The following is a 19,369-nucleotide window of genomic DNA, read 5'->3' as shown; positions in this document are numbered from 1 at the left end:
CTCCCATTTTGTTATATTTTCCCAAAATAGCTGTGGCTATTTGGGGTCTTTTATGGTTCCATATAAATTTTAGGATTATATGTTCTATTTCTGAGAAAAATGTCATTGGTAGTTTAATAGGAATTGCATTGAATCTATATATTGCCTTAGGTAGTATTGACATTTTAACTATATTAATTCTTCCTATCCATGAACATGGTTATGTATTTCCATTTATTTGTATCTTTGATTTCTCTCCTCAGTGTCTTATAATTTTCTGAGTACAGGCCTTTGACTTCTTTGGTTAAATTTATTCCTAGGTATTTTATTGTTTTTGAAGCAATTGTAAAAGGTATTGATTTCCTGATTTCTTCTTTTGATAGTTTATTTTTGGTGTATACAAATGCAACTGATTTCTGAATATTAATTTTGTATCCTACCTTACTAAATTCATTGATCACTTCTAACAGTTTTTTGGTGGTGTCTTTGGGATTTTTTACATATAGTATCATGTCATCTGCATATAATGACAATTTTACTCCGTCCTTTCCAGTTGGGATGCCTTTTATTTCATTTTCTTGTCTGATTGCTCTGGCTATAACTTCCAGAACTGTGTTGAATAGAAGTGGTGTAACTGGGCAGCCTTGTCTTGTTCCTGATCTTAAGGGGAAAGCTTTTAGCCTTTCCCCATTGAGTACGATGTTTGCTGTGGGCTTATCATATATGGCCTTTATTATGTTGAGATATGATCCCAGTATTCCTACTTTGCTAAGAGTTTTCATCATATATGGCTGCTTGATTTTGTCAAATGCTTTTTCTGCATCTATTGATATGATCATATGATTTTTATTTTTCATTTGTTAATGTCATGTATTATATTAATTGATTTGCGGATATTGAACTAACCTGGCATACCACGAATGAATCCCAGTTGATGGTGATGTATGATCTTTTGAATGTGATGCTTATTTCCGTTTGCTGGTATTTTGTTAAGGATTTTTGCATCTATGTTCATTAGGGATATCGGCCTGTAGTTTTCTTTTTTTGTAACATCTTTGTTTGATTTTGGGATCGAAGTAATAGTGGCCTCATAAAATGTGCTTGGGAGCCTTCCCTCCTGTATTTTTTTTTATTGGTTTGAGGAGAATAGAGATTCTTTTTTGAATGTTTTGTAAAATTCACCTGTGAAGCCATCTGGTTCAGGACTTTTGTTTGTTGGAAGCTTGTTGATTACTGATTCAATTTCTTTGGTAGTAATCAGTCTGTTCAGAGTTTCTGTTTCTTCTTGGTTCAGACTTGGTAGATTGCAAGCTTCTAGAAATTTATCCATTTCTTCCAGGTTTTCGAATTTGTTGGCATATAGTTGCTCATAGTATTTCCTTACAGTTTTCTGTATTTCTGTGGTATCTGTTGTCACGTCTCCTCTTTCATTTCTGATTTTATTTATTTGGGTCCTCTCTCTCTATTTCTTGGTGAGTGGCTAAGTGTTTGTCGATTTTGTTTATCTTTTCAAAAAACTACTTCTTGGTTTCATTGATCTTTTGTATTGGTTTTTTTTTTTTGGTCTCTATTTCATTTATTTCTGCTCTGGTCTTTATTATTTCCTTTCTTGTACTCCCTTTGGGCTTGTTTTGCTGTTCTTTCTCCAATACCCTTAGGTGTAAAGATAGTCTGTTAGTTTGAGATTGTTCTTGTCTCTTGAGATAGGCCAGCATTGCTATGACTTTTCCTCTTAGGACTGCTTTTGCTGCATCCCACAGATTTTGAGTTGTGTTTTCATTTCATTTGTCTTGAGATAGCTTTTGATTTCTTCCTTGATCTCAGTTTTGACCCACTTGCTATTTAGTAGCATGTTACTGAGCCTCCATGTATTTGTGTGCTTTCAGGGTTTCTTCTTATAATTGATTTCTAGTTTCATAGCATTGTGGTCAGAGAAGATTCTTGATATGATTTCAGTCTTCTTAAATTTATGGAGACTTGTTTTGTGTCCTAACATGTGGCCTATCTTGGAAAATGTTCCATGTGCACTTGAGAAGAATGTATATTCTATTGCTTTGGGGTGAAGTGCTCTAAAAATATCGATTAAATCCAACTAGTCTAAAGTGTCATTAGTGGCCACTGTTTCTGTGTTGATTTTCTGTCTGGAGAATCTGTCCATTGGTGACAACGGGGTGTTGAAGTCCCCTACTACAATAGTGTTGCTGTTGATCTCTGTCTTTATGTCTGTCAAAATCTGTTTTATATATTTAGGAGATCCTACGTTGGGTGCATAGATGTTTGCTAGGGTTATGTACTCTTATTGAATCGATCCTTTTACTATTATGTAGTGTCTTTCTTTGTCTTTTATGGTAGTCTTCATTTTAAAGTGTATTTTGTCTGAAATAAGTATTGCTCCTCCAGCTTTTTTCTCATTAGATGAAATATCTTATTCCATCTCTTTACATTCAGTCTGTGTGTGTCTTTTGATCTGAGATGAGTCACTTGAAAACAGCATATACATGGGTCCTGTTTCTTTATCCACTCAGCCACTCTATGTCTTTTGATTGGCGCATTCAGCCCATTCACATTTAAAGTGATTATTGATAGGTGCATATTTATTGTCATTTTGTTATTTGTATTTCTGGTCTTCCTGAGTTAGCTTGTCTTCCCCTTTCTTCTGCTTAAAAAAGCCCTTGTAGCATTTCCTGCAATGCTGGCTTGGTGGTAATGAATTCCTTAAGCTTATTCTTTTCTGAGAAGCTCTTTATCTCTCTTTCAATTTTAAGTGATAGCACTGGGTAGAGCAATCTTGGCTGTAGGCCTTTATTTTGGGTCACTTTGAATATTTCCTGCCACTCCCTTCTGGCCTGCAGAGTTTCTGTAGAAAAGTCAGCTGTTAGTCTTATAGGAGTTCCTTTGTGTGTAACCTGCTGTCTTTTTCTTGCTGCTTTTAGGATTCTGTCTTTGTCTTTACCTTTGTCTTTTTACTGTTATGTATCTTGGTGTAAACTTGTTTGGGTTCAGCTTGTTTGGAACTTTCTACACTTCCTGGGCTGTATGTCGATTTCCTTCACCAGGGTAGGGAAGTTCTCAGTCATTATTTCTTCAAATACATTCTCGATCCCTTGCTTCTTCTCTTCTCCTTCTGGTATTCCTATGATGTGAATGTTGTTGTGCTTGATGTTGTCCCACAGGTTTCTTAAACTATTTTCATTGTGTTTTATTCTTTCTTGTTGTTGTTGTTCCAACTGGGTGATTTGCTATTTTGTATTCTAAATCACTGATCCGATCCTCTGCTTCATCTAATCTACTGGTGATTCCTTCGAGTGTGTTCTTCATTTCAGTTATTGTATTCTTTAGTTCTAACTGGTTTTTTTTATGATTTCTCCATCCTTCTTTATGTCCTCACTAAGTTCCTTAAACATTCTTATCGTTGTTCTAAACTCTGTCTCTGAAAGGTTGGATACCTCTGTTTCATTTAGTTCCATTTCTAGAGTTTTTTTCTGATGTTTTACTTGGGACATGTTTCTTTGTTTCTTCATTCTGGCTGTTGCTCTGTGATTGGTTCAGTGTATTAGATAGATCACCTAGAAAAAAAAGGTCAGGGCTCTCCGCCCGCTTTATCTGCAAACCACTTGCTCAGCAATAGAGAGACTCTGGGTGACTCAGCACCAGCTGTTGCCGGGAAGGGCTCAGTGCGTCATGTGCTGGCTTCCCTCTCATGCTTGCATTGAGCTTCCCGCCATTAGCTGCTGTGTGCTCTGGAACCGTGCTTATCACCAAAAATCCTCACAGGTTGTTGCAGGCTGTCTGTTGCTGCTAAAAACCCTGTGTGACCTGCGGAGATGGGGGCCAGGTATCAGGGGCTCAGGGTGCCCCTGGCAACACAGCTCTATGTGAACGGGGGATGTCCCCAAGGCACCACTGGATGTGGTCAGTGGTTCCCACAAAGTCAGAGCAGCATGCACTCCTGCACCAGCAACTGGCCCGCACAAACTCACGAGGAAAGCCCCAGCCGGATCACACAGGCGCACAGCTTACGGCCCAACACTCCCAGAAAAACTCCCAGTCTTAGCCTGTCCCAGTCATCCGCTTGCAGATCAGGCCTAGCAGCCTGACAGCCAATCACCAGCCTGGCAACTCTGCACACACAGTGCAGAGAGTGGCGACCCAAGGCAGCTCGTGCACTTGCGCATCTCAATGAACAGCCTGTTGGAGCTGGAGCGTGCCCGCCAGGCGTTTCCCTGGTACACTGCACAAGCAGTGCGGAGGGTAGGGATTTAAGGCCGCATGTGCATGCACACATACACATGCACACCTGTGCCATTCCACCAGACCAATGCAGTCCCGGACCTGAGCCTCTGTGGGAGGGCCCAACGCTGAAAAAAATGGCACCCTCCTATACACTAGTTGTGTGCAAGCTCCACACCGGGGGAACAGTGGTCCCCAAACCTCCAGTTCCTGTGCCATAGTCGCTCAGTTTAGACCTTCCCCTTAGGCTCCTTGGCCCCGCTCACACAGCTACTCCCTCCACCAGGGACCGGGTGAGTGCTCACCAGCGAGCGAGTCCGTGTGCCAGCTCCACTGGTTCTCTAGCTGCCCTCAGCCTCACAGAGTTGAGCAAAGAGAGTCCTCACTAATTTCTACTGCCATCTATTGGACAACTCCTCTTTTTGGCAAAGTAACTCTGGGCTGGTGGGCTCAGTGTGGGGCTGGAGGGTCTCTTCCCCAATCAGAGAAGCCTCTCCACCACTGAGGTGTCCCTCACGGGGTTCCTCTCTCTTGTCTCTGCCCCTCTTATCAAACTCGACGTGGCGTCCTCTTTAAGTCCTTCATTTAGAGGTTCTGTTCATCTAGTGTTCAGGGGATTTCTGAGGTTGAATGTTGTATGAATTATTTGTAATTTTGGTGTGATCCTGTGAGGTAGTTGGCACAGCGTCTGTCTATTCTGCCATCTTACCAGAAGTCCCAGAAAGTAATTTTCATATGAGTATTTTAATATAATATTTTTTTGCAGGAGGATCTGACACCTAAGGATATTGAGGAAATTATTGATGAGCTCAAGGCCGGCAAAATTCCAAAACCTGGGCCAAGGTATGCTTTTATTTCTATATAATAAATTTTAATGTTTTAACCTAAATTCGTCTTTCACATGAACTCAGTTTTTAAAACTTTATAGCCTAAGTTCCCAGACATTTTGAGTAGCCTTGGATAGTATCCAACCAGTCTGTCATCTAAAACAAGAATTTCCCCCCCCCCTCTAAAACCCTACCAGAAAGTCAGTCATCTGGTGTCTACTTGAATGTTTATAAGAAAGAAAATTTACTGCATATAGAAATCTATTCTGTTGTTTAAGAGTTCACACTGCAAGAAGATTGACCCAAAGTCTGTCTCCTGATTTCCAACTAAAGGTGCAGTTTGGCCTTTTGAACCAACACAATTTTTATACCTCTTCCAAATGAAAGCTCTTCAGTTATTTGAAGTAGCTATCTTGTTTTCCCCATATCTTTTTCTCAGATAAAATATCCACAGTCTTTTCACTGTTTTTCCTTACATGACAAATTTTGGGTCTCCCTCCTTTGTAGGTTTTCTAAGTTGGCTAGTGACTTTTTCAATGTGATCTACTTAAATTAATTACAGTATTTGAGATACGTGCTGAGCATAGTGGGACTCTTGTTCCAGACATTATGCTGGTAACAGTGCAGCCTAATTATATCAGCTATCTCTTCAGATACATTATACCATTAATTGCACATATAGTCTGTTACAATGCCTAGATCTTTTTCAATTTAAACCCTGTTTATCCATTTTTCTCCCTTCCTGCAGTTGTTTTATACTAACGACTTTTCTTTGAATTATGAACCTGAACTTTTGCTGCTAAAACTCTCTCTTAACACCAGCAAATGTTTTCATGGTTTTACACAGTTGTAATCCTTTTGTATTTCTTTTTGCTTATATCATATAAAATTTATTTCTCTTACTCAAATCTCTCAATACCAGCAAATGTTTGCATGGTTTTATACAGTTGTAATCCTTTTCTATTTCTTTTTGCTTATATTATACAAAATTTCTTTCTCTCAACATAGATTTTAATAGTCATATAGTATTCTAATATATTAAAACAACTATAATGGGCTCTTTATTCCCATATTTAGATACATTTTCCTACTTTTTGTTATAACTAACAATTCCCTGAAGGTGAAGTACTAAATCAGAGGGTATGGAGTGGTTCTGTAGTCTGCACTCTAGAAGTACTCACTTGTTATTCTGGCAGACTATTAACACTACCTAATAAGAAAAAGAGGTCAGTTCGGGATAACTTAAGTTTAATAAAGGCAAGCTGGCCCCTGTTGACTATTACTTTCTTTTCTAAGAAACATATACGTCTTTTAACACTATAAATCGTATTTGCTTAAAGAGGTTTGGCATTTTGTTCGTATTTCCTTACTTTCTTGGGCTACACTTACATTTTGGGGGTAAAACATTTCCATTGTGAAAAATCATTGTCCTTTATGGAAAGGCTATTTAAGTGAAGCCTTTTGTCATTTAACATTACAATATCTTTCTTAGCCATGGTCCTATCCCATACTAAATCTTGCTTCAAATGTAGACACCTTCCACCCCTGCCAAAAAAAGTCCATAATATTTTCCACAAACTTCCGCTTATTTTTTGGACTCAGCTATGTTTTTAAATAAGTTTAAGTAACTTAAACCCATAACTTCTTTCAACTTTTGGGTACTTTCTTTATATTTGTTTATAATATCTCAAGTACAGATTTCCTTAAAATCCACTTGGTTTCTTTAGATGTCCCCTTTTGATTAGGTGTTTATAATTCTGTAGTCATACTTTTGCCATTTAGAACCTCCTGCTTCCCTTCTATCAATCACAACATTTATCAACATTAATCTCCTGCCATACAAATAGAAAGATAGTTGCTTTGTCTACTTTATTGCATTCCCTCAACATTCATTTATTTCACACACATTTTTGGGTGCATGTTGTGTGCCAGGCACTATTTTATGTTGTGCACACAATTATGAACAAGGTAAAGTCATCAAATATCTTATATTCTAGTGATGGAGACAGACAGTGTAATATCTGAGCAATAAATGCTATGAAGACAAAGCTGATTTAGGGGATAGAGAATGATTCCAGATATACTTAGTTATGAGAGGCCTCTCAGAAGTGTTAACATTTGAGCCGTGACCTGAATGATTAAGCCCAAAGAAACCATGTAAAGAACTGGAGGAACAATGTTCCAGGGAGAGGAAAGAGGATATATTAAGGTCTTGGAAGAAAAATAAGATGACAGTCTGTTTGCAGTGAGGTGATAAGGAGGAAAATGGTGGAAGGGGTCAGAGAGGTAGATGGACCCAGATAAGTAGTTTGGTTGAATCAACTATAATAAAAAGCTGCTTTGGAGTCTTCAGTATGGAACGGTATGAGTGATCTTGTTAAAATTATTATCCTAGTTGCTGTGTGGACAGTGGTTTAAAGCTTAGTGGATGTGGGGCAGAGGAATGATGAGTGATTTCTAGATTTTTGGTCTGAGCACCATCTCAGTGGTTCCTTTACCTAAAATGGAGAATATTTGGGGTAGAGCAAGTTTGGGGAAGAAAAGTCACATTGTTTTGGACATGTTAAGTTTGAGATGCTTACTAGACATCCATGATAGAATGCTAAAAGATAGAGATGAACCTGGAACTTAGGGAATAGATTAGGGCTGGTAATATGAATTGGGGATTCTTCAGTTGTTATTTATAAATGGTGTTTAAAGCCAGAAGTCTGCATTAAATTACCAGGGGTGAAATTAGAGTTTGTTGTTGTTATTTAATAGAGGACACACTATAACATCATTGTATTTTAACATTAATAAACAAGAACTAAGTACCACAGTTAAGCATTTTCAACATCTGATTATAGTAGGAATGTTGCTTATTAGTAATTGTAAATAGTTCTTCAGTGAGATTTTTTTTTTTTTGGCAGTGTTCTAAGTTTGAGCCAAAGACTAGAATTACTGGTTTCTAAACCTATTTTTATTTCCTACTTATCAACTCTTATTTAAAAAGCAGAAATCTGGGGCTGGACAAGTGGCTCACTTGGTTAAGAGTTGGCTTGGTTGTGCCAGCTCTGAGCAACAGGGCTGCCGGTTCAGTTCCCACATGGGCCAGTGACACTGTGCCTTCTACAGTTAAGATGGTGAACAACAGCTCAACCTGGAGCTGGGCTGCTGTGAGTGGCCAGCGACGGCGTAGGCTGCAGTGGGCTGCCGTGAAGGGCTGTCCAATGGCCATTGACCGACTGCCTCAGACAGGAAGAGCGCAATGATAATACCAACATGGGCCAGTGAAACGACGTCCTCCACAACTAGACTGAAGAACAAAAGGACAGCAACTTGTCTGTTCCCCTTGTCCGATTCCCCAATGCTGTTCCCCTCCCCCAATTTCCCAATCAAATCTTAAAAAATTAAATTAAAAGCAGAAATCTTATTTTTTAATAGTTGCAGAAGGTCTATCAATGGTATATGTGAAGATTGTATTTGGACATGGTAATTCTAAAATGGCTTCCAAGCATATGAAAACAAGAACTTTTCCCTCTCCTTCCCCAAATTAATTTCTTGGATATATGATAAAATCACTGTGATGATAGTAATACCCAAAATACGTTATAATTTCTTTCAATTAACCAAACCTGGTTAATTTTTTTAAAAGATTTTATTGGGAAGTTGGGGAGGGGAACAGTGCTGGGGAATCGGGAGAAGGGGAACAGACAAGTTGCTGTCCTTTTGTTCTTCAGTCTAGTTGTGGAGGACGTTGCTTCACTGGCCCATGTTGGTATTATCATTGTGCTCTTCCCGGGTGAGGCAGATCAGTCGCCAGCCTCTGGATGGCCACTCACGGCAGCTCACACCAGCTGCCAGCCGCTCACGCTGGCTGCCAGCCACACACAGTAGCTTATGGTAGCCTACTGCAGCAGGGGCTGCAGCCTACGCCATCACTGGTGACTCATGGCAGTCCAGCTCCAGGTTGAGCTGTTGTTCAGCATCTTAGCTGTAGAGGGCAGTGTCACTGGCCCCCATGTGGGATCCAAACCTGGGCCCTGCTGCTCAGAACTGGCGTCCCAAGCCAGCTTAACCAATGTGCCACTCGGCCGGCCCCTTTACTAGTATTTTTATACCAAAGCTCTTTGCTCACCTGTTTGAAAAAGGTACTTATTGTGAATCTTTAAGTAATGAGAGAAATTAAACTGGTTCAATAGTAACTGATTTCAGAGTACCACTACGAGGTCTACTCTGGCCAAAATTAGTAAAAGATGAGGTCTCTATGTGGTTCAAAACCGTTTTTTGAATTTTGGCAAATGATGGCTAGAAAGAAAATATTAAACTGATGATAAAGACAATAATCTTTATTTTGACGTTAATAAATATTTGTGTGCTGAGATTGTTCTTATTTTTAAAGTACTGAAAATAACTTCTAAGCTTGTTTTCAAATTACTAATTAATATATAAATTGATTTTCAAGATGGATTAGCTAAAACTAATTTTATATCCAATTTAAGTTCTTCATATTTAGTTTCATATTATAAAGATATCTTAAATTTTGCAGAATTCTGTGGTGTGCAGATATATCTGAGGTATAAGAAATATAGGCTACAAAGTAGTATATATAAAAATATATAGGTGGTTGTTGATGAATATCTAGACAATAAAGTCACTTTTGTTTTTTTATACTAAAAACGGGCAGTGGTGGATATATCTCAGCAATGTTAAAAAGATAAGCCCTAAGCTTTCATAAAGTAGCTTTTCTTTAAAATGTACTTTTTTTAAGCCATAAGAACTATACAGAAAACCAAGTTTTCTAGAATGCAAATGAGTTAAAATGATGATTGTACAAATAGCATTGGAATGGCTGAAAAACCAGATTTACCTTTTTAATTGTGCTGAAGAGAACAGGTTAATGATTTTAAGCATATCAGGGAAATAATTTGTTTTTTATTAAGTGAAGGACCCTAGTGTAAATTGTGGCTGTCAGGTGAATGGATAGGGCTTAGATCACTGCCTCTCTGTTAATGTTCGGAGGCATGTTTACAGATAAAATGAGGGGAAAAGTTACGATTAGTAGATTAAACAAAGTTTGTATAAGCTTTACTGGAAGGTTTTACTGCCTTTATAATAGTTTATAAATAATGAGGGGAGGAAAAAATTTGCAGACAGATATAACAGACCCCTGGAACTCCTTTTTTTCCCCTCAAATATAACATGGAACTATCATTTCATGGAACAAACTTTAGGAGACTGGACCAGGTTATTCTTAAAATAACTTTCTTACATAAAATTCTATAATCCTTTGAAGAGCGTAGGCAGTATACATGGTTAATTCTCCCATTTATTGCTCCAGAAACTTCAATTTTTATAATCTTCTTAAATTGGTCCTTTGTAGTGTTAAAAAGGGTAGCTGAGCTTAAACTACAAGGGGGAACCTAGTAAAAGAGGAGAAGGTCCTCCAAAATAAATTAATTTCATTATTTCATTTGCTGTCAAAGAGCAGCAGGTGTACCTGTATTACTAGTTAACAAAAAATTACGAAGCCAAATACTGCTTTTCATTAAAGTTAAATGTCATTTTGCCACTTAAATCCTACATCAGTTTTAGGCTCTGACAGATAGTACACAATGTCTACTTTTTTATCTGGTTTTTATAGTGAACCTATAATTCAAATATATTAACAAATTTCTGACCTTGTAGGCATTCTTTGTTACAATAATCAACTTAGTTACTTGCATTATGTAATGTAATAGCATGAAAAATTTTATAGATGATTATGTGTTATCACTTTCCAGTCCCCTCAACAAAAAATGATTTCCTAGGGCTCTAAAAAAAGACTTATAAGATTGATGACAGAATGTAAAAAGCAAAGCCAGAGGGAATAAAAAGATGTAAATTGAACAAATTCTTCAGCTAAAATCTATGGCAGCAACAAGGTAAATTAACAAAGCCAGGGAATAGGAGGGGTGAAATAGGAGTGGGTGCTGAGCTGAGCTCTAGCAACGAAGGTCAGACAGTGCAGAGGTTGAGCTATTATTACCTGGGCAAGTATGTGTGAAACTGAAACAAGACAGGTTCTTCTACCTCTGTGCTTCTCTTCATAGATTCCTACATAAGGACCTGTTCCTATTTTCTTTGTGGTTATGATAGCAACCCTGGTCTGGAACCTGTGTTTTGAAAAATTAATATAGCCTTTAAAAACATAAATACAAATACATTTTGTCTTTACTGCTTCTAAGAGACAGCCTCCCAAATCTTCAAATTCCTCAAGGAATCCAATTTGTTTATTTCTAAATATAGTGTATAAATGTGTTCCCTTCTGTTCACTGTGACAGATGTCATTCTAAATAAAATTCAAATATAAAAATAAATGTAGTGCTCCCGATTATTAAAACATGATTTTTAAAATGTCTTCTGTGTTGGGTTATTTTGCTGTAATTTAGCTCTGATCCTTAGGCAGATGCTGAATCCCCCAAGCCTCGGTTTCTGTATCTATAAAATAAGGCCAGTATCACTTGTCTTATGGCATTGTTGAGATCAAATAAGCTAATGATGTATGTACACTGCTCAAGAAATGGGAGCTAGTATTAGTATTATTTTTATATTTTTCATATTTATAGTGAGTTTTGATATTTGATATGTTAGTTTTCATGCTTAACTTGAAGAAGAAAAAATCTTGCAGCCACTGAAATGTTTGGATTAAATAATCTATGCTAATTCTTGGAGGAAAATAGTTATTTAACTGGGCTGTTATGAGGTAATAATTATGTTTTTTTAAGTAAAAATTTATAAATGGTAATCATTAATAGTCAGTTTAACATCACCTCCTTTTCTTTTCAGGAGTGGACGCTTCTCTTGTGAGCCAGCTGGGGGTCTTACCTCTTTGACTGAACCACCCAAAGGACCTGGCTTTGGTGTGCAAGCGGGCCTTTAATTTGTATTCAACTGTAAATATGTCACAGGGGAAATAAAATGAATCTCCTATCCAAATAAATTTTTAATATTGTTCATTTCAATCTGTGTAAACCTTGGTGGTAACCTAGCAACTTGCAGCTGTAAGTACCATGTCAAAACTTCAGAGCTCCATTTTAGTCTTCTGTTCTCCATAGCTAACTATGAAGACATTATTCCATAATCTAGTTAACAGTTACTCCAACTTCACCTGTTTTCAACTGCCAGGTCACTTTATCAATAATACTAGGTTATTATGAAATGAAAATTCTGTCAAATTTCAAATACATTTTGCTTTCCCATCTTTAGCCATAGCCAAGTCTTAAGTTAACATGATCTTTCTATAAACTTAATTTATGTCAGTGTTTCCTTTAAACATTTTTATGTTTATAGCACAAAGTTGTTACTGTATTTCCAACTGGTAAGTGACACTTCAAGCAGACTGTAGATGTAAGGAGGATAAATAAGGTAAGTTGTCTTTAGATCATTTTTAAAGAAGAAGTAAGATACAGATAGATCTCTTTTACATTATCCTTGGCTATTCTGACACTGCAAGTACACAAAAACTAATTTGGGGAAGAAATTGGAAGTACAATCTTAGTTGGAAAGATCAGTGGATATGCATAATATACTCCAGTTAAATCCATATTACAACTTAGAAGAAAGGATAAAACCTTTTGTATATTCTATCCAGTTCAAGAAACTAGCTATATAGTACATTAGTTTTGCAAGTTGAAAAAAAAATTAGTAGCCAACTTGAATGCAAGGATAAATCTAAACTAATCCAATGATTTCAGGATTTCTCAAAGTCACTGGTTGGCCTTGCTGTTGCAACACTTACTTAGTACTTATGAGACTTAAAAACATGATTACTTTTAAGAATGTCTTTAAAAAATTAGTTTTTGGGGGCTGGCCAAGTGGCTCAGTTGGTTAAAGAGCGCATACTCTGAACAATAGAGTTGCCGGTTCAATTCCCTCATGGGCCAGTGAGCTGCGCCTGAACTGAGCTGCTGCTGAGCTGCCAACGGGTGGCAGGATGGCTCAGCTGTTGAGAGCATGGGCTCCTAACAACAAGGTTCAACTCCCACATGGGATGGTGGGCTACGCCCACCTGCAATTAAGATTGAACATGGCACCTTGAGCTGAGTGGTGGCCACAAGCTGCTGATGGGCAGCCGGATGGCGACTGGACTTGGAGCTGAGCTAGCTGTGCCCTCCACAACTAAGATTGAAGGACAACAACTTGGCTGTTTCCTTTCCCCAATTCCCCAATAAAATCTTGAAGAAAAAAAAAAGTTTTTGGTTTTTACCTTAGAAGGCAAACAATAATTTTTTTAAGTAGCACAAAAAGGTAACACAATGAAAATGACTCTGTTCTACCCGAGAGCCCTGTTGACCTTTAGATAGGCAAGTACTTTTACTCGTTATTTCTATCCCTTTTTAAAAAAAGTCTATACATATTGACTGTCTTCTCTTTGTTAACTGTTAATCCTTTTAAAATTATGAAAAAACGTACTCCTTTAATGACTTTTATACAAATACCTTACACTTTGACATTAAAAAAATTTTTTTTAACTAGAAAAGTTAGGAGTGGGAGGTTCAGATACCGGGTGAAGAAAAACAAAGTCATGTATTAATGGTATGCACTGGTTACCAACTTTTCTGTAATATTTTAGAAGTAGAAAATTAATTTTAGGTTATTATAATTGTAGGCATACTGTTATACCATTACCAAAAGATATTTTATAGTTCTTAAATCATCACTGACATTGTACTGCAGTGGTATACATTAGGATTTTAAGTTGAGTCTGAATATTTTTTTCCCATTTCTCTTGAAAATCCTATTTTCAATTTTAACACAAAAGCACTGCTTTTAATGATACTGTCCTAACTAGCTTTTAAAAACACCTAACAGGTAGAATTTCATTACAATAATACAAGATGTTTCCAAAATGATTAAAATTTTCTTGCCAGTTTCCTGGAGCTGGAGATGACAGCTATATCCCAGCCTATTTTTCAAACCAGAAGGGAGAGGTAGGCATCATTTACGTGTTTACCACCCCTTACTCTTTCACTTTCGCTTATCAGTCCTTTGTGCTGTTTTTTAAAAAGGGGTATTTGGGGGCCGGCCGAGTGGCGCGATGGTTGGGAGCTGGCTTGGGATGCCAGAGGGCCCCGGTTCGGATCCCACATATGAGGGCCAGTGACACTGCCCTCTACAGCTAAGATGCTGAACAACAGCTCAACCTGGAACTGGGCTGCCCTGAGTCACCCGCGACGGCGTAGGCTACAGCCCCTGTGGCAGTGGGTTGCCATGGGCTACCGTGTGTAGCCAGCAGCCAGAGTGAGCGGCCAGCAGCTGCAGTGAGCGGCCGTCCAGAAGCCGGCGACTGATCTGCCTCACCCAGGAAGAGCGCAATGATGGTGCCAACTTGTGCCAGTGAAGCAACGTCCTCCACAACTAGACTGAAGAACAAAAACGACAACAACTTGTCTGTTCCCCTTCCCCCAATGCCCCAGCACTGTTCCCAACCCCCCAATTCCCCAATAAAAATCTTTAAAAAAAAATAAAAAGGGGTATTTGGGGGAGAGATTTTACTATTGCTGTCTAATGGCAAAAATAAAGCAACAAACCAACTTTTCATTCTCCCTATTGTTAAAGAATCTAACACCTGTTTGGATTTTCTTTGAGGGTTTGTTTTTGTTTTGAGCAGCTACTGAAAGTTGTTGGGAAAAAGAGCTACTGATTGCTCATAATTACTGCTGTAACTGGATGGGGCCACTGCTCCAGAAAATTCTGCAGTACATGATAATTATTCATTGCAAAGACCTTACACCTGCATAGATTAAGTCGTATGATAAACTATGATCTGAGATTGTATTTTTCATTTATTTTCACCTTGCAGAAATATGGCAGAATTTTTTTACTGATCTAACTGGATTTAATGTAGCATAAGAGTTGATTCTAAAGGTGTGAAGACCTAAATTAAGTTGGCAAGTAAATTTTGCAGATGGCTTCTAGTTCAGATATCAAATATACACATTTTAAGTGTCTGCTAATAATAATCCTAAATAAATTTGTTAATACTCAACTTTGGCTAAGAGCGATGATGTTTAATGCTTGGGGCCCTTGACCTGGTATTATTGGGTCTTCAGAAAAGTCATGACACATTTTTGCAACAGATGGCACTAGTTCATTTTTGGAAGTACTAGAGTCATTCACATCTATGTTATTGCTATGCATTTGACAGCTGACAGCTCTAGCTTCATTCTAAAAAAAAATTGAGCGATTTGGTTGAGTTTTGGCGATTTTACAACAAGTTGAAGATGGAAGACCAAACTGCATTTTTGCCATATTTTACTGTTTTACTTCCATAAAAGGAAGAATGCGTGTCAAGCTTGTGAAAAGTTGCATAAAGTTTACGGTGATAATGCTCTACAAGAATGTCAGTGCCAACGATGGTTCACGAAATTCCGTACTGGTGATTTTTATCTCAACGGCTCTCCTTGGTCAGGGAGGCCCACCGAGGTTGATGACAACAAAAGAAAGGCATTGATCAAGTCAAACCCACGTTACACGACACAAGAGATTACAGAAACATTGAACATCCATCATTCATGCGTTCATGACCACCTGAAGAAGCTGGGATACGTGAGCAAGCTTGATATTTGGGTTCCACATGAACTCGAAGTTCATTTGATGGCGCGTATAAACATCTGCAATATGCTCATTAAACAGGAAAACGATCCTTTTTTGAAGTGACTGATAACTGGTGATGAGAAGTGGATTGTTTACAACAATGTGGCATGCAAACGGTCTTGGTCCCGATGTGATGATTGTCCTCAAACGACATCGAAAGCATTCATTCATCAGAGGAAGGTTATGCTCTGTGTGGTGGGATTTTAAAGGTGTGTTTTTCAAGCTCCTACCAAGGAACCAAACAATTCGAATGTGTACTGTCGGCAATTGGACAGTTTGAAGGAATCCATTATCCAGAAACATCCAGAGCTTGTTAATTGTAAGGGAGTTGTGTGTTCCATCGTGACAATGCAAGACCACACACAAGTATGATCACCCGTCAAAAATTATTGGAGCTTGGATGGGATGTGTTGCCACACCCACCATACTCACCTGACCTTGCGTCGTCAGACTTCCACTTGTTTCACTCTTCAAAAGTGGTATAACGTTCAATTCAGATAAGGTTGTAAATCAGCACATTGTGTTTCGCAAATAAAGACAGGTCTTTTATGAATGAGGAATTATAAAGCTCACTGAAAGATGGCAAAAGGTTATCGAACAAAATGGGCAATATATCATTGATCTTTGTTCTTTATATAAATAAGTGACCTTTGAAAAACAGACAAAATATGTCATGACTTTTCCGAAGACCCAATATTAAAAAAACATTTTACCCTCTTGAAAATGTATTCTAGACTTGAGCCAACGATAGATAGCACTATACAATTAAAAGCCTTACCAGCTTACTAATCACCTAGGTCGTGGGTATAAACTAATTTACTTCAGGCTTCTTTTGAGATCTCTATCCATACTATTTATAAAAAGAATTTCTTGTTTTATACTTCTACTTTCACATTGAAAAGGAAAATTAGCTCCTCTTGCCTTCATAAATTTCATTAGGACTGTGTGAATAACATTTTTACTGATTTATAATTTACCACATAATAGGAGCTTCATTTAAAAAAAATTTTTGCAACTTGATTTCTACAGTGAACTTTTATAGGTGGTGTACTATTGAGCGTAGTAGTCAATACAGTACCCTGGATCACGACTGCCTTGTATTCAGTGATTTTAAGTAATAAGGTTGTACATATAGCTGTTGCCATAAATTATGGTTATTAGAGCAAATTCAAGATTAGCTACCTTTCAATTTTGAAGTGAGGTACTTACTGCTGCTATAGAAATAGGTATTGCCATTGCCATCTATACTAATTAACCTACTCCCTATGACAATGAGTTAAATGGGAACCATCTCAATGAATTGAATAGATGTCAGAGTTGGTTAAATTTTTAGTGGGTTTTTTTTCTTTGTATTTTATACCATCAATATCCAAATTACATGCAATAGTGTTCCACCTCTAGCCACGAGGTATTCTATATTAATATTGAACTTAATGTTTTTGAGTGGGGAAATCAGGAACCTAAGAAAGGAAAATACACTGATCTTCAATGCAAGTTTAAGCTTTATGGAGTAACTTGTTGGGATTTAGCTGTCAAGTCTGAAATGTCACATCTGCTGTGATTAGTGACAAAGGAATTTGTAATTGCATTTACATTCATTAAGTCAAATGGGTGCTGTAGTTCAGAAGCCACTATTAACCACGAGGGAGGTGGTTTCACTCCAATTATGTAACTCCTTTATTGGTTAAATAAAGCATGCACAAATTGTGGAGGATTAACCTCAGTGTAAATAAAAACCGTCCAGAAGGAAGTCAGAAAAAGGTTTCCCTCCAATTATGTAACCCCTTTGGTGGTTAAGTAAAAGCATGTACAAATCCTCTCAGATTAACCACAACGTAAATAAGGTGTCCAGAAGGAAGTCAGAGTACCCGCTGCTAAGAGACGGTCAATTTTCCTCACGCACTCTTCTCCAGGATTTGCTAAGTTTCCTCTTAACTACCACCTCGAATGTGGAAAAATACACTTAAATTTCTCGGAAAAAGGTCATTCGAAGGTGTGAATGGAAGGGGGGCGTATTTTGGAGTATTATCCTTGCGGCAGGTGCACACTAACTGGTATTGCTGCCCCACCTGGCGCAGGTGAGGGCGCGCACGCAGCCGACCAGCCGAGCTCCCAGCACGCGTCGGGGTCACGCGCCCTACCGCGCAGGCGCACTGTCGCGCAGACCCGGGCGCTCCCCGGTGCCCCATCTTCCGATGCCCCGCAGCCAGCCTGCTGCATCCGCGAGTATAGCAGTCGAGTTCCCTCCTTTGCCTCAAACCAAGATCGCAGCATCGTTTTCCCGGGTCTGAACTCACAAACTACACTCGCCCCTGCAAAAATAACGTGAATACCCTATGTAGAGCCTATTTTCATCGCCGCCGCCATTTCTAGAAGTTTCCAGCCCCATCCATGGCCGTGGTCGCAACAAAAAGCTAGTTCAGATTCCGCTGGCCCAGCAGCTGTCAGCGGCGGCTGCGTTGCTTTCATGCTCACCCTTTGATTTCCCCCTCCCTTCTCAGGCCAGTGACGGCAGAGGGGAAGCAGTGACAACCGGGTGGGGTGGGGGACGAACCTGCAGGGAGGAGTTCCGGCCTGCACAGCCACTCCCGCCTCCCACTTGGTACGTTCCGCCTCCCACTTGGTACGTTCCGACTCCCGGCCCCGCCGCTAGGGAAGCTTCTTGGTAGAGCTGAAAGAGAGGCGGGACAGCGAGGAGTGGCCGGCGGAAGGGGCGGGCGAGCGCCTGGGGGCGGGGCGGTCACGCCGCTGGTCCCGTGCCCGGAGAGTCACGTGCCTGCGCCAGAGCCAATCGTCGACCGGCGCTGCCCTGGGAGCGAGGAGGCTGTGGTGAGAGACTGTCCGAGGCCGGAGATGTTTTCAAGCCTGGCTTCGGCGGCGTTAGTGGCGGTTGCAGCGGTGACGAACACAACAGCGACGGCAGCGCCGAGGCACTCGTTCAGGAGCTAAAGCCTCCTGCGTCGACTGTGCCCCAGGTCCGTGAGGGCGAGGGGGGCGTGGCGACAGGCGAGGAAGAAGGAGGGGCGCGGTTTCGAGCCGGGTCCCCGGCGCCTGGGAAGAGACCCCTCAGTTCTGCGTTGCTCCAGTCCCCCATCCTCAGAGCAAGGTTGGGACGCACCCTGCCCACCCCGTCCCGCTCCGCGCCGCCCCGTCACGTTCAGCCTAAGGCGCCGCCAGGCTGACGGTGACAGGCCGTTAGTGGCCCCGGCTTGTGTCCGCCCTGCCCGCCGCCGTCCCTCCAAGAGTCCCGAGGAGCCACGGCGCAGCTGGCAGCTACCAGCTGGGCTAGGTTCGCCGCGCAGTGTGGGGGCGGAGGATTCAGCGGGGCGCCCCCAGCCACGGCTCCCTAAGCTGGGCTGCCGCCGCCGCCGCCTCCCGGAACATGGCGGGGCCGGGAGAAGCGTGTGCGTGCGAGTATACGCGGCCCGAGAGGGCGCCGCTGGCGTGCCGCGGCCGGACCCGCCGGAGCGGGGCGGGGCGGGGGTGGGGGCGCGCCTAGTCCGCCGCGCACGCTTGCCAGCCCGCGAGAGACCGCCGTGGCCACTCCGGGAGGGAGCATCGGAGGTACCTGGGGGCCGGGGGAGAGGTAGATGAAAGGGAGAAGGGAAATTGCCTCTTTAATAGTCTCAGGGGTAAGGTGAGCGGCCACATTGCGGTCCTGTCTTAAATGCCAGTGTAATCTGTCCTTGCTGCATTGAGCAGTCGGTTCTCTTGAT

At 40.3% G+C, this 19,369-nt stretch overlaps 2 protein-coding genes and 1 long non-coding RNA gene across 6 annotated transcripts in view; 2 read left to right on the top strand and 1 right to left on the bottom strand.

The window, feature by feature from the left end:
• NDUFV2 (NADH:ubiquinone oxidoreductase core subunit V2) overlaps positions 1-11,997 on the top strand; it is a 43,434-nt gene extending 31,437 nt beyond the window's left edge. The window contains exons 7-8 of the mRNA XM_019649994.1: positions 4,976-5,052; positions 11,844-11,997. Of these exons, the coding sequence (XP_019505539.1) occupies positions 4,976-5,052; positions 11,844-11,937 (171 nt within the window). The 3' untranslated portion in view covers positions 11,938-11,997. The remainder of the gene's footprint in view (positions 1-4,975; positions 5,053-11,843) is intronic.
• Positions 11,998-17,306: 5,309 nt separating this feature from the next.
• LOC109386624 (uncharacterized) lies at positions 17,307-18,293 on the bottom strand. The gene is made up of 2 exons (XR_002124814.1): positions 18,208-18,293; positions 17,307-17,965 (listed from the first exon to the last, which is right to left on the bottom strand). It is a non-coding gene; the product is annotated as an uncharacterized LOC109386624 (long non-coding RNA).
• Positions 17,958-19,369, top strand: part of ANKRD12 (ankyrin repeat domain 12) — a 138,400-nt gene continuing 136,988 nt past the window's right edge. For 2 of the 4 annotated variants that reach the window (XM_019649954.1, XM_019649951.1), the window contains exon 1: positions 17,958-18,628. The gene's annotated coding sequence lies outside the window, so the exon portion shown is untranslated. Of the gene's footprint in view, positions 18,760-19,171; positions 19,218-19,369 lie in introns of those variants that run through there. The other 2 variants (XM_019649952.1, XM_019649953.1) reach the window with 2 other exon arrangements.

The sequence above is a fragment of the Hipposideros armiger genome, unplaced genomic scaffold (genome assembly GCF_001890085.2).
Source record: "Hipposideros armiger isolate ML-2016 unplaced genomic scaffold, ASM189008v1 scaffold_136, whole genome shotgun sequence".
NCBI lineage: Eukaryota > Metazoa > Chordata > Mammalia > Chiroptera > Hipposideridae > Hipposideros > Hipposideros armiger.
This window is presented reverse-complemented; position numbering and strand designations above follow the sequence as displayed.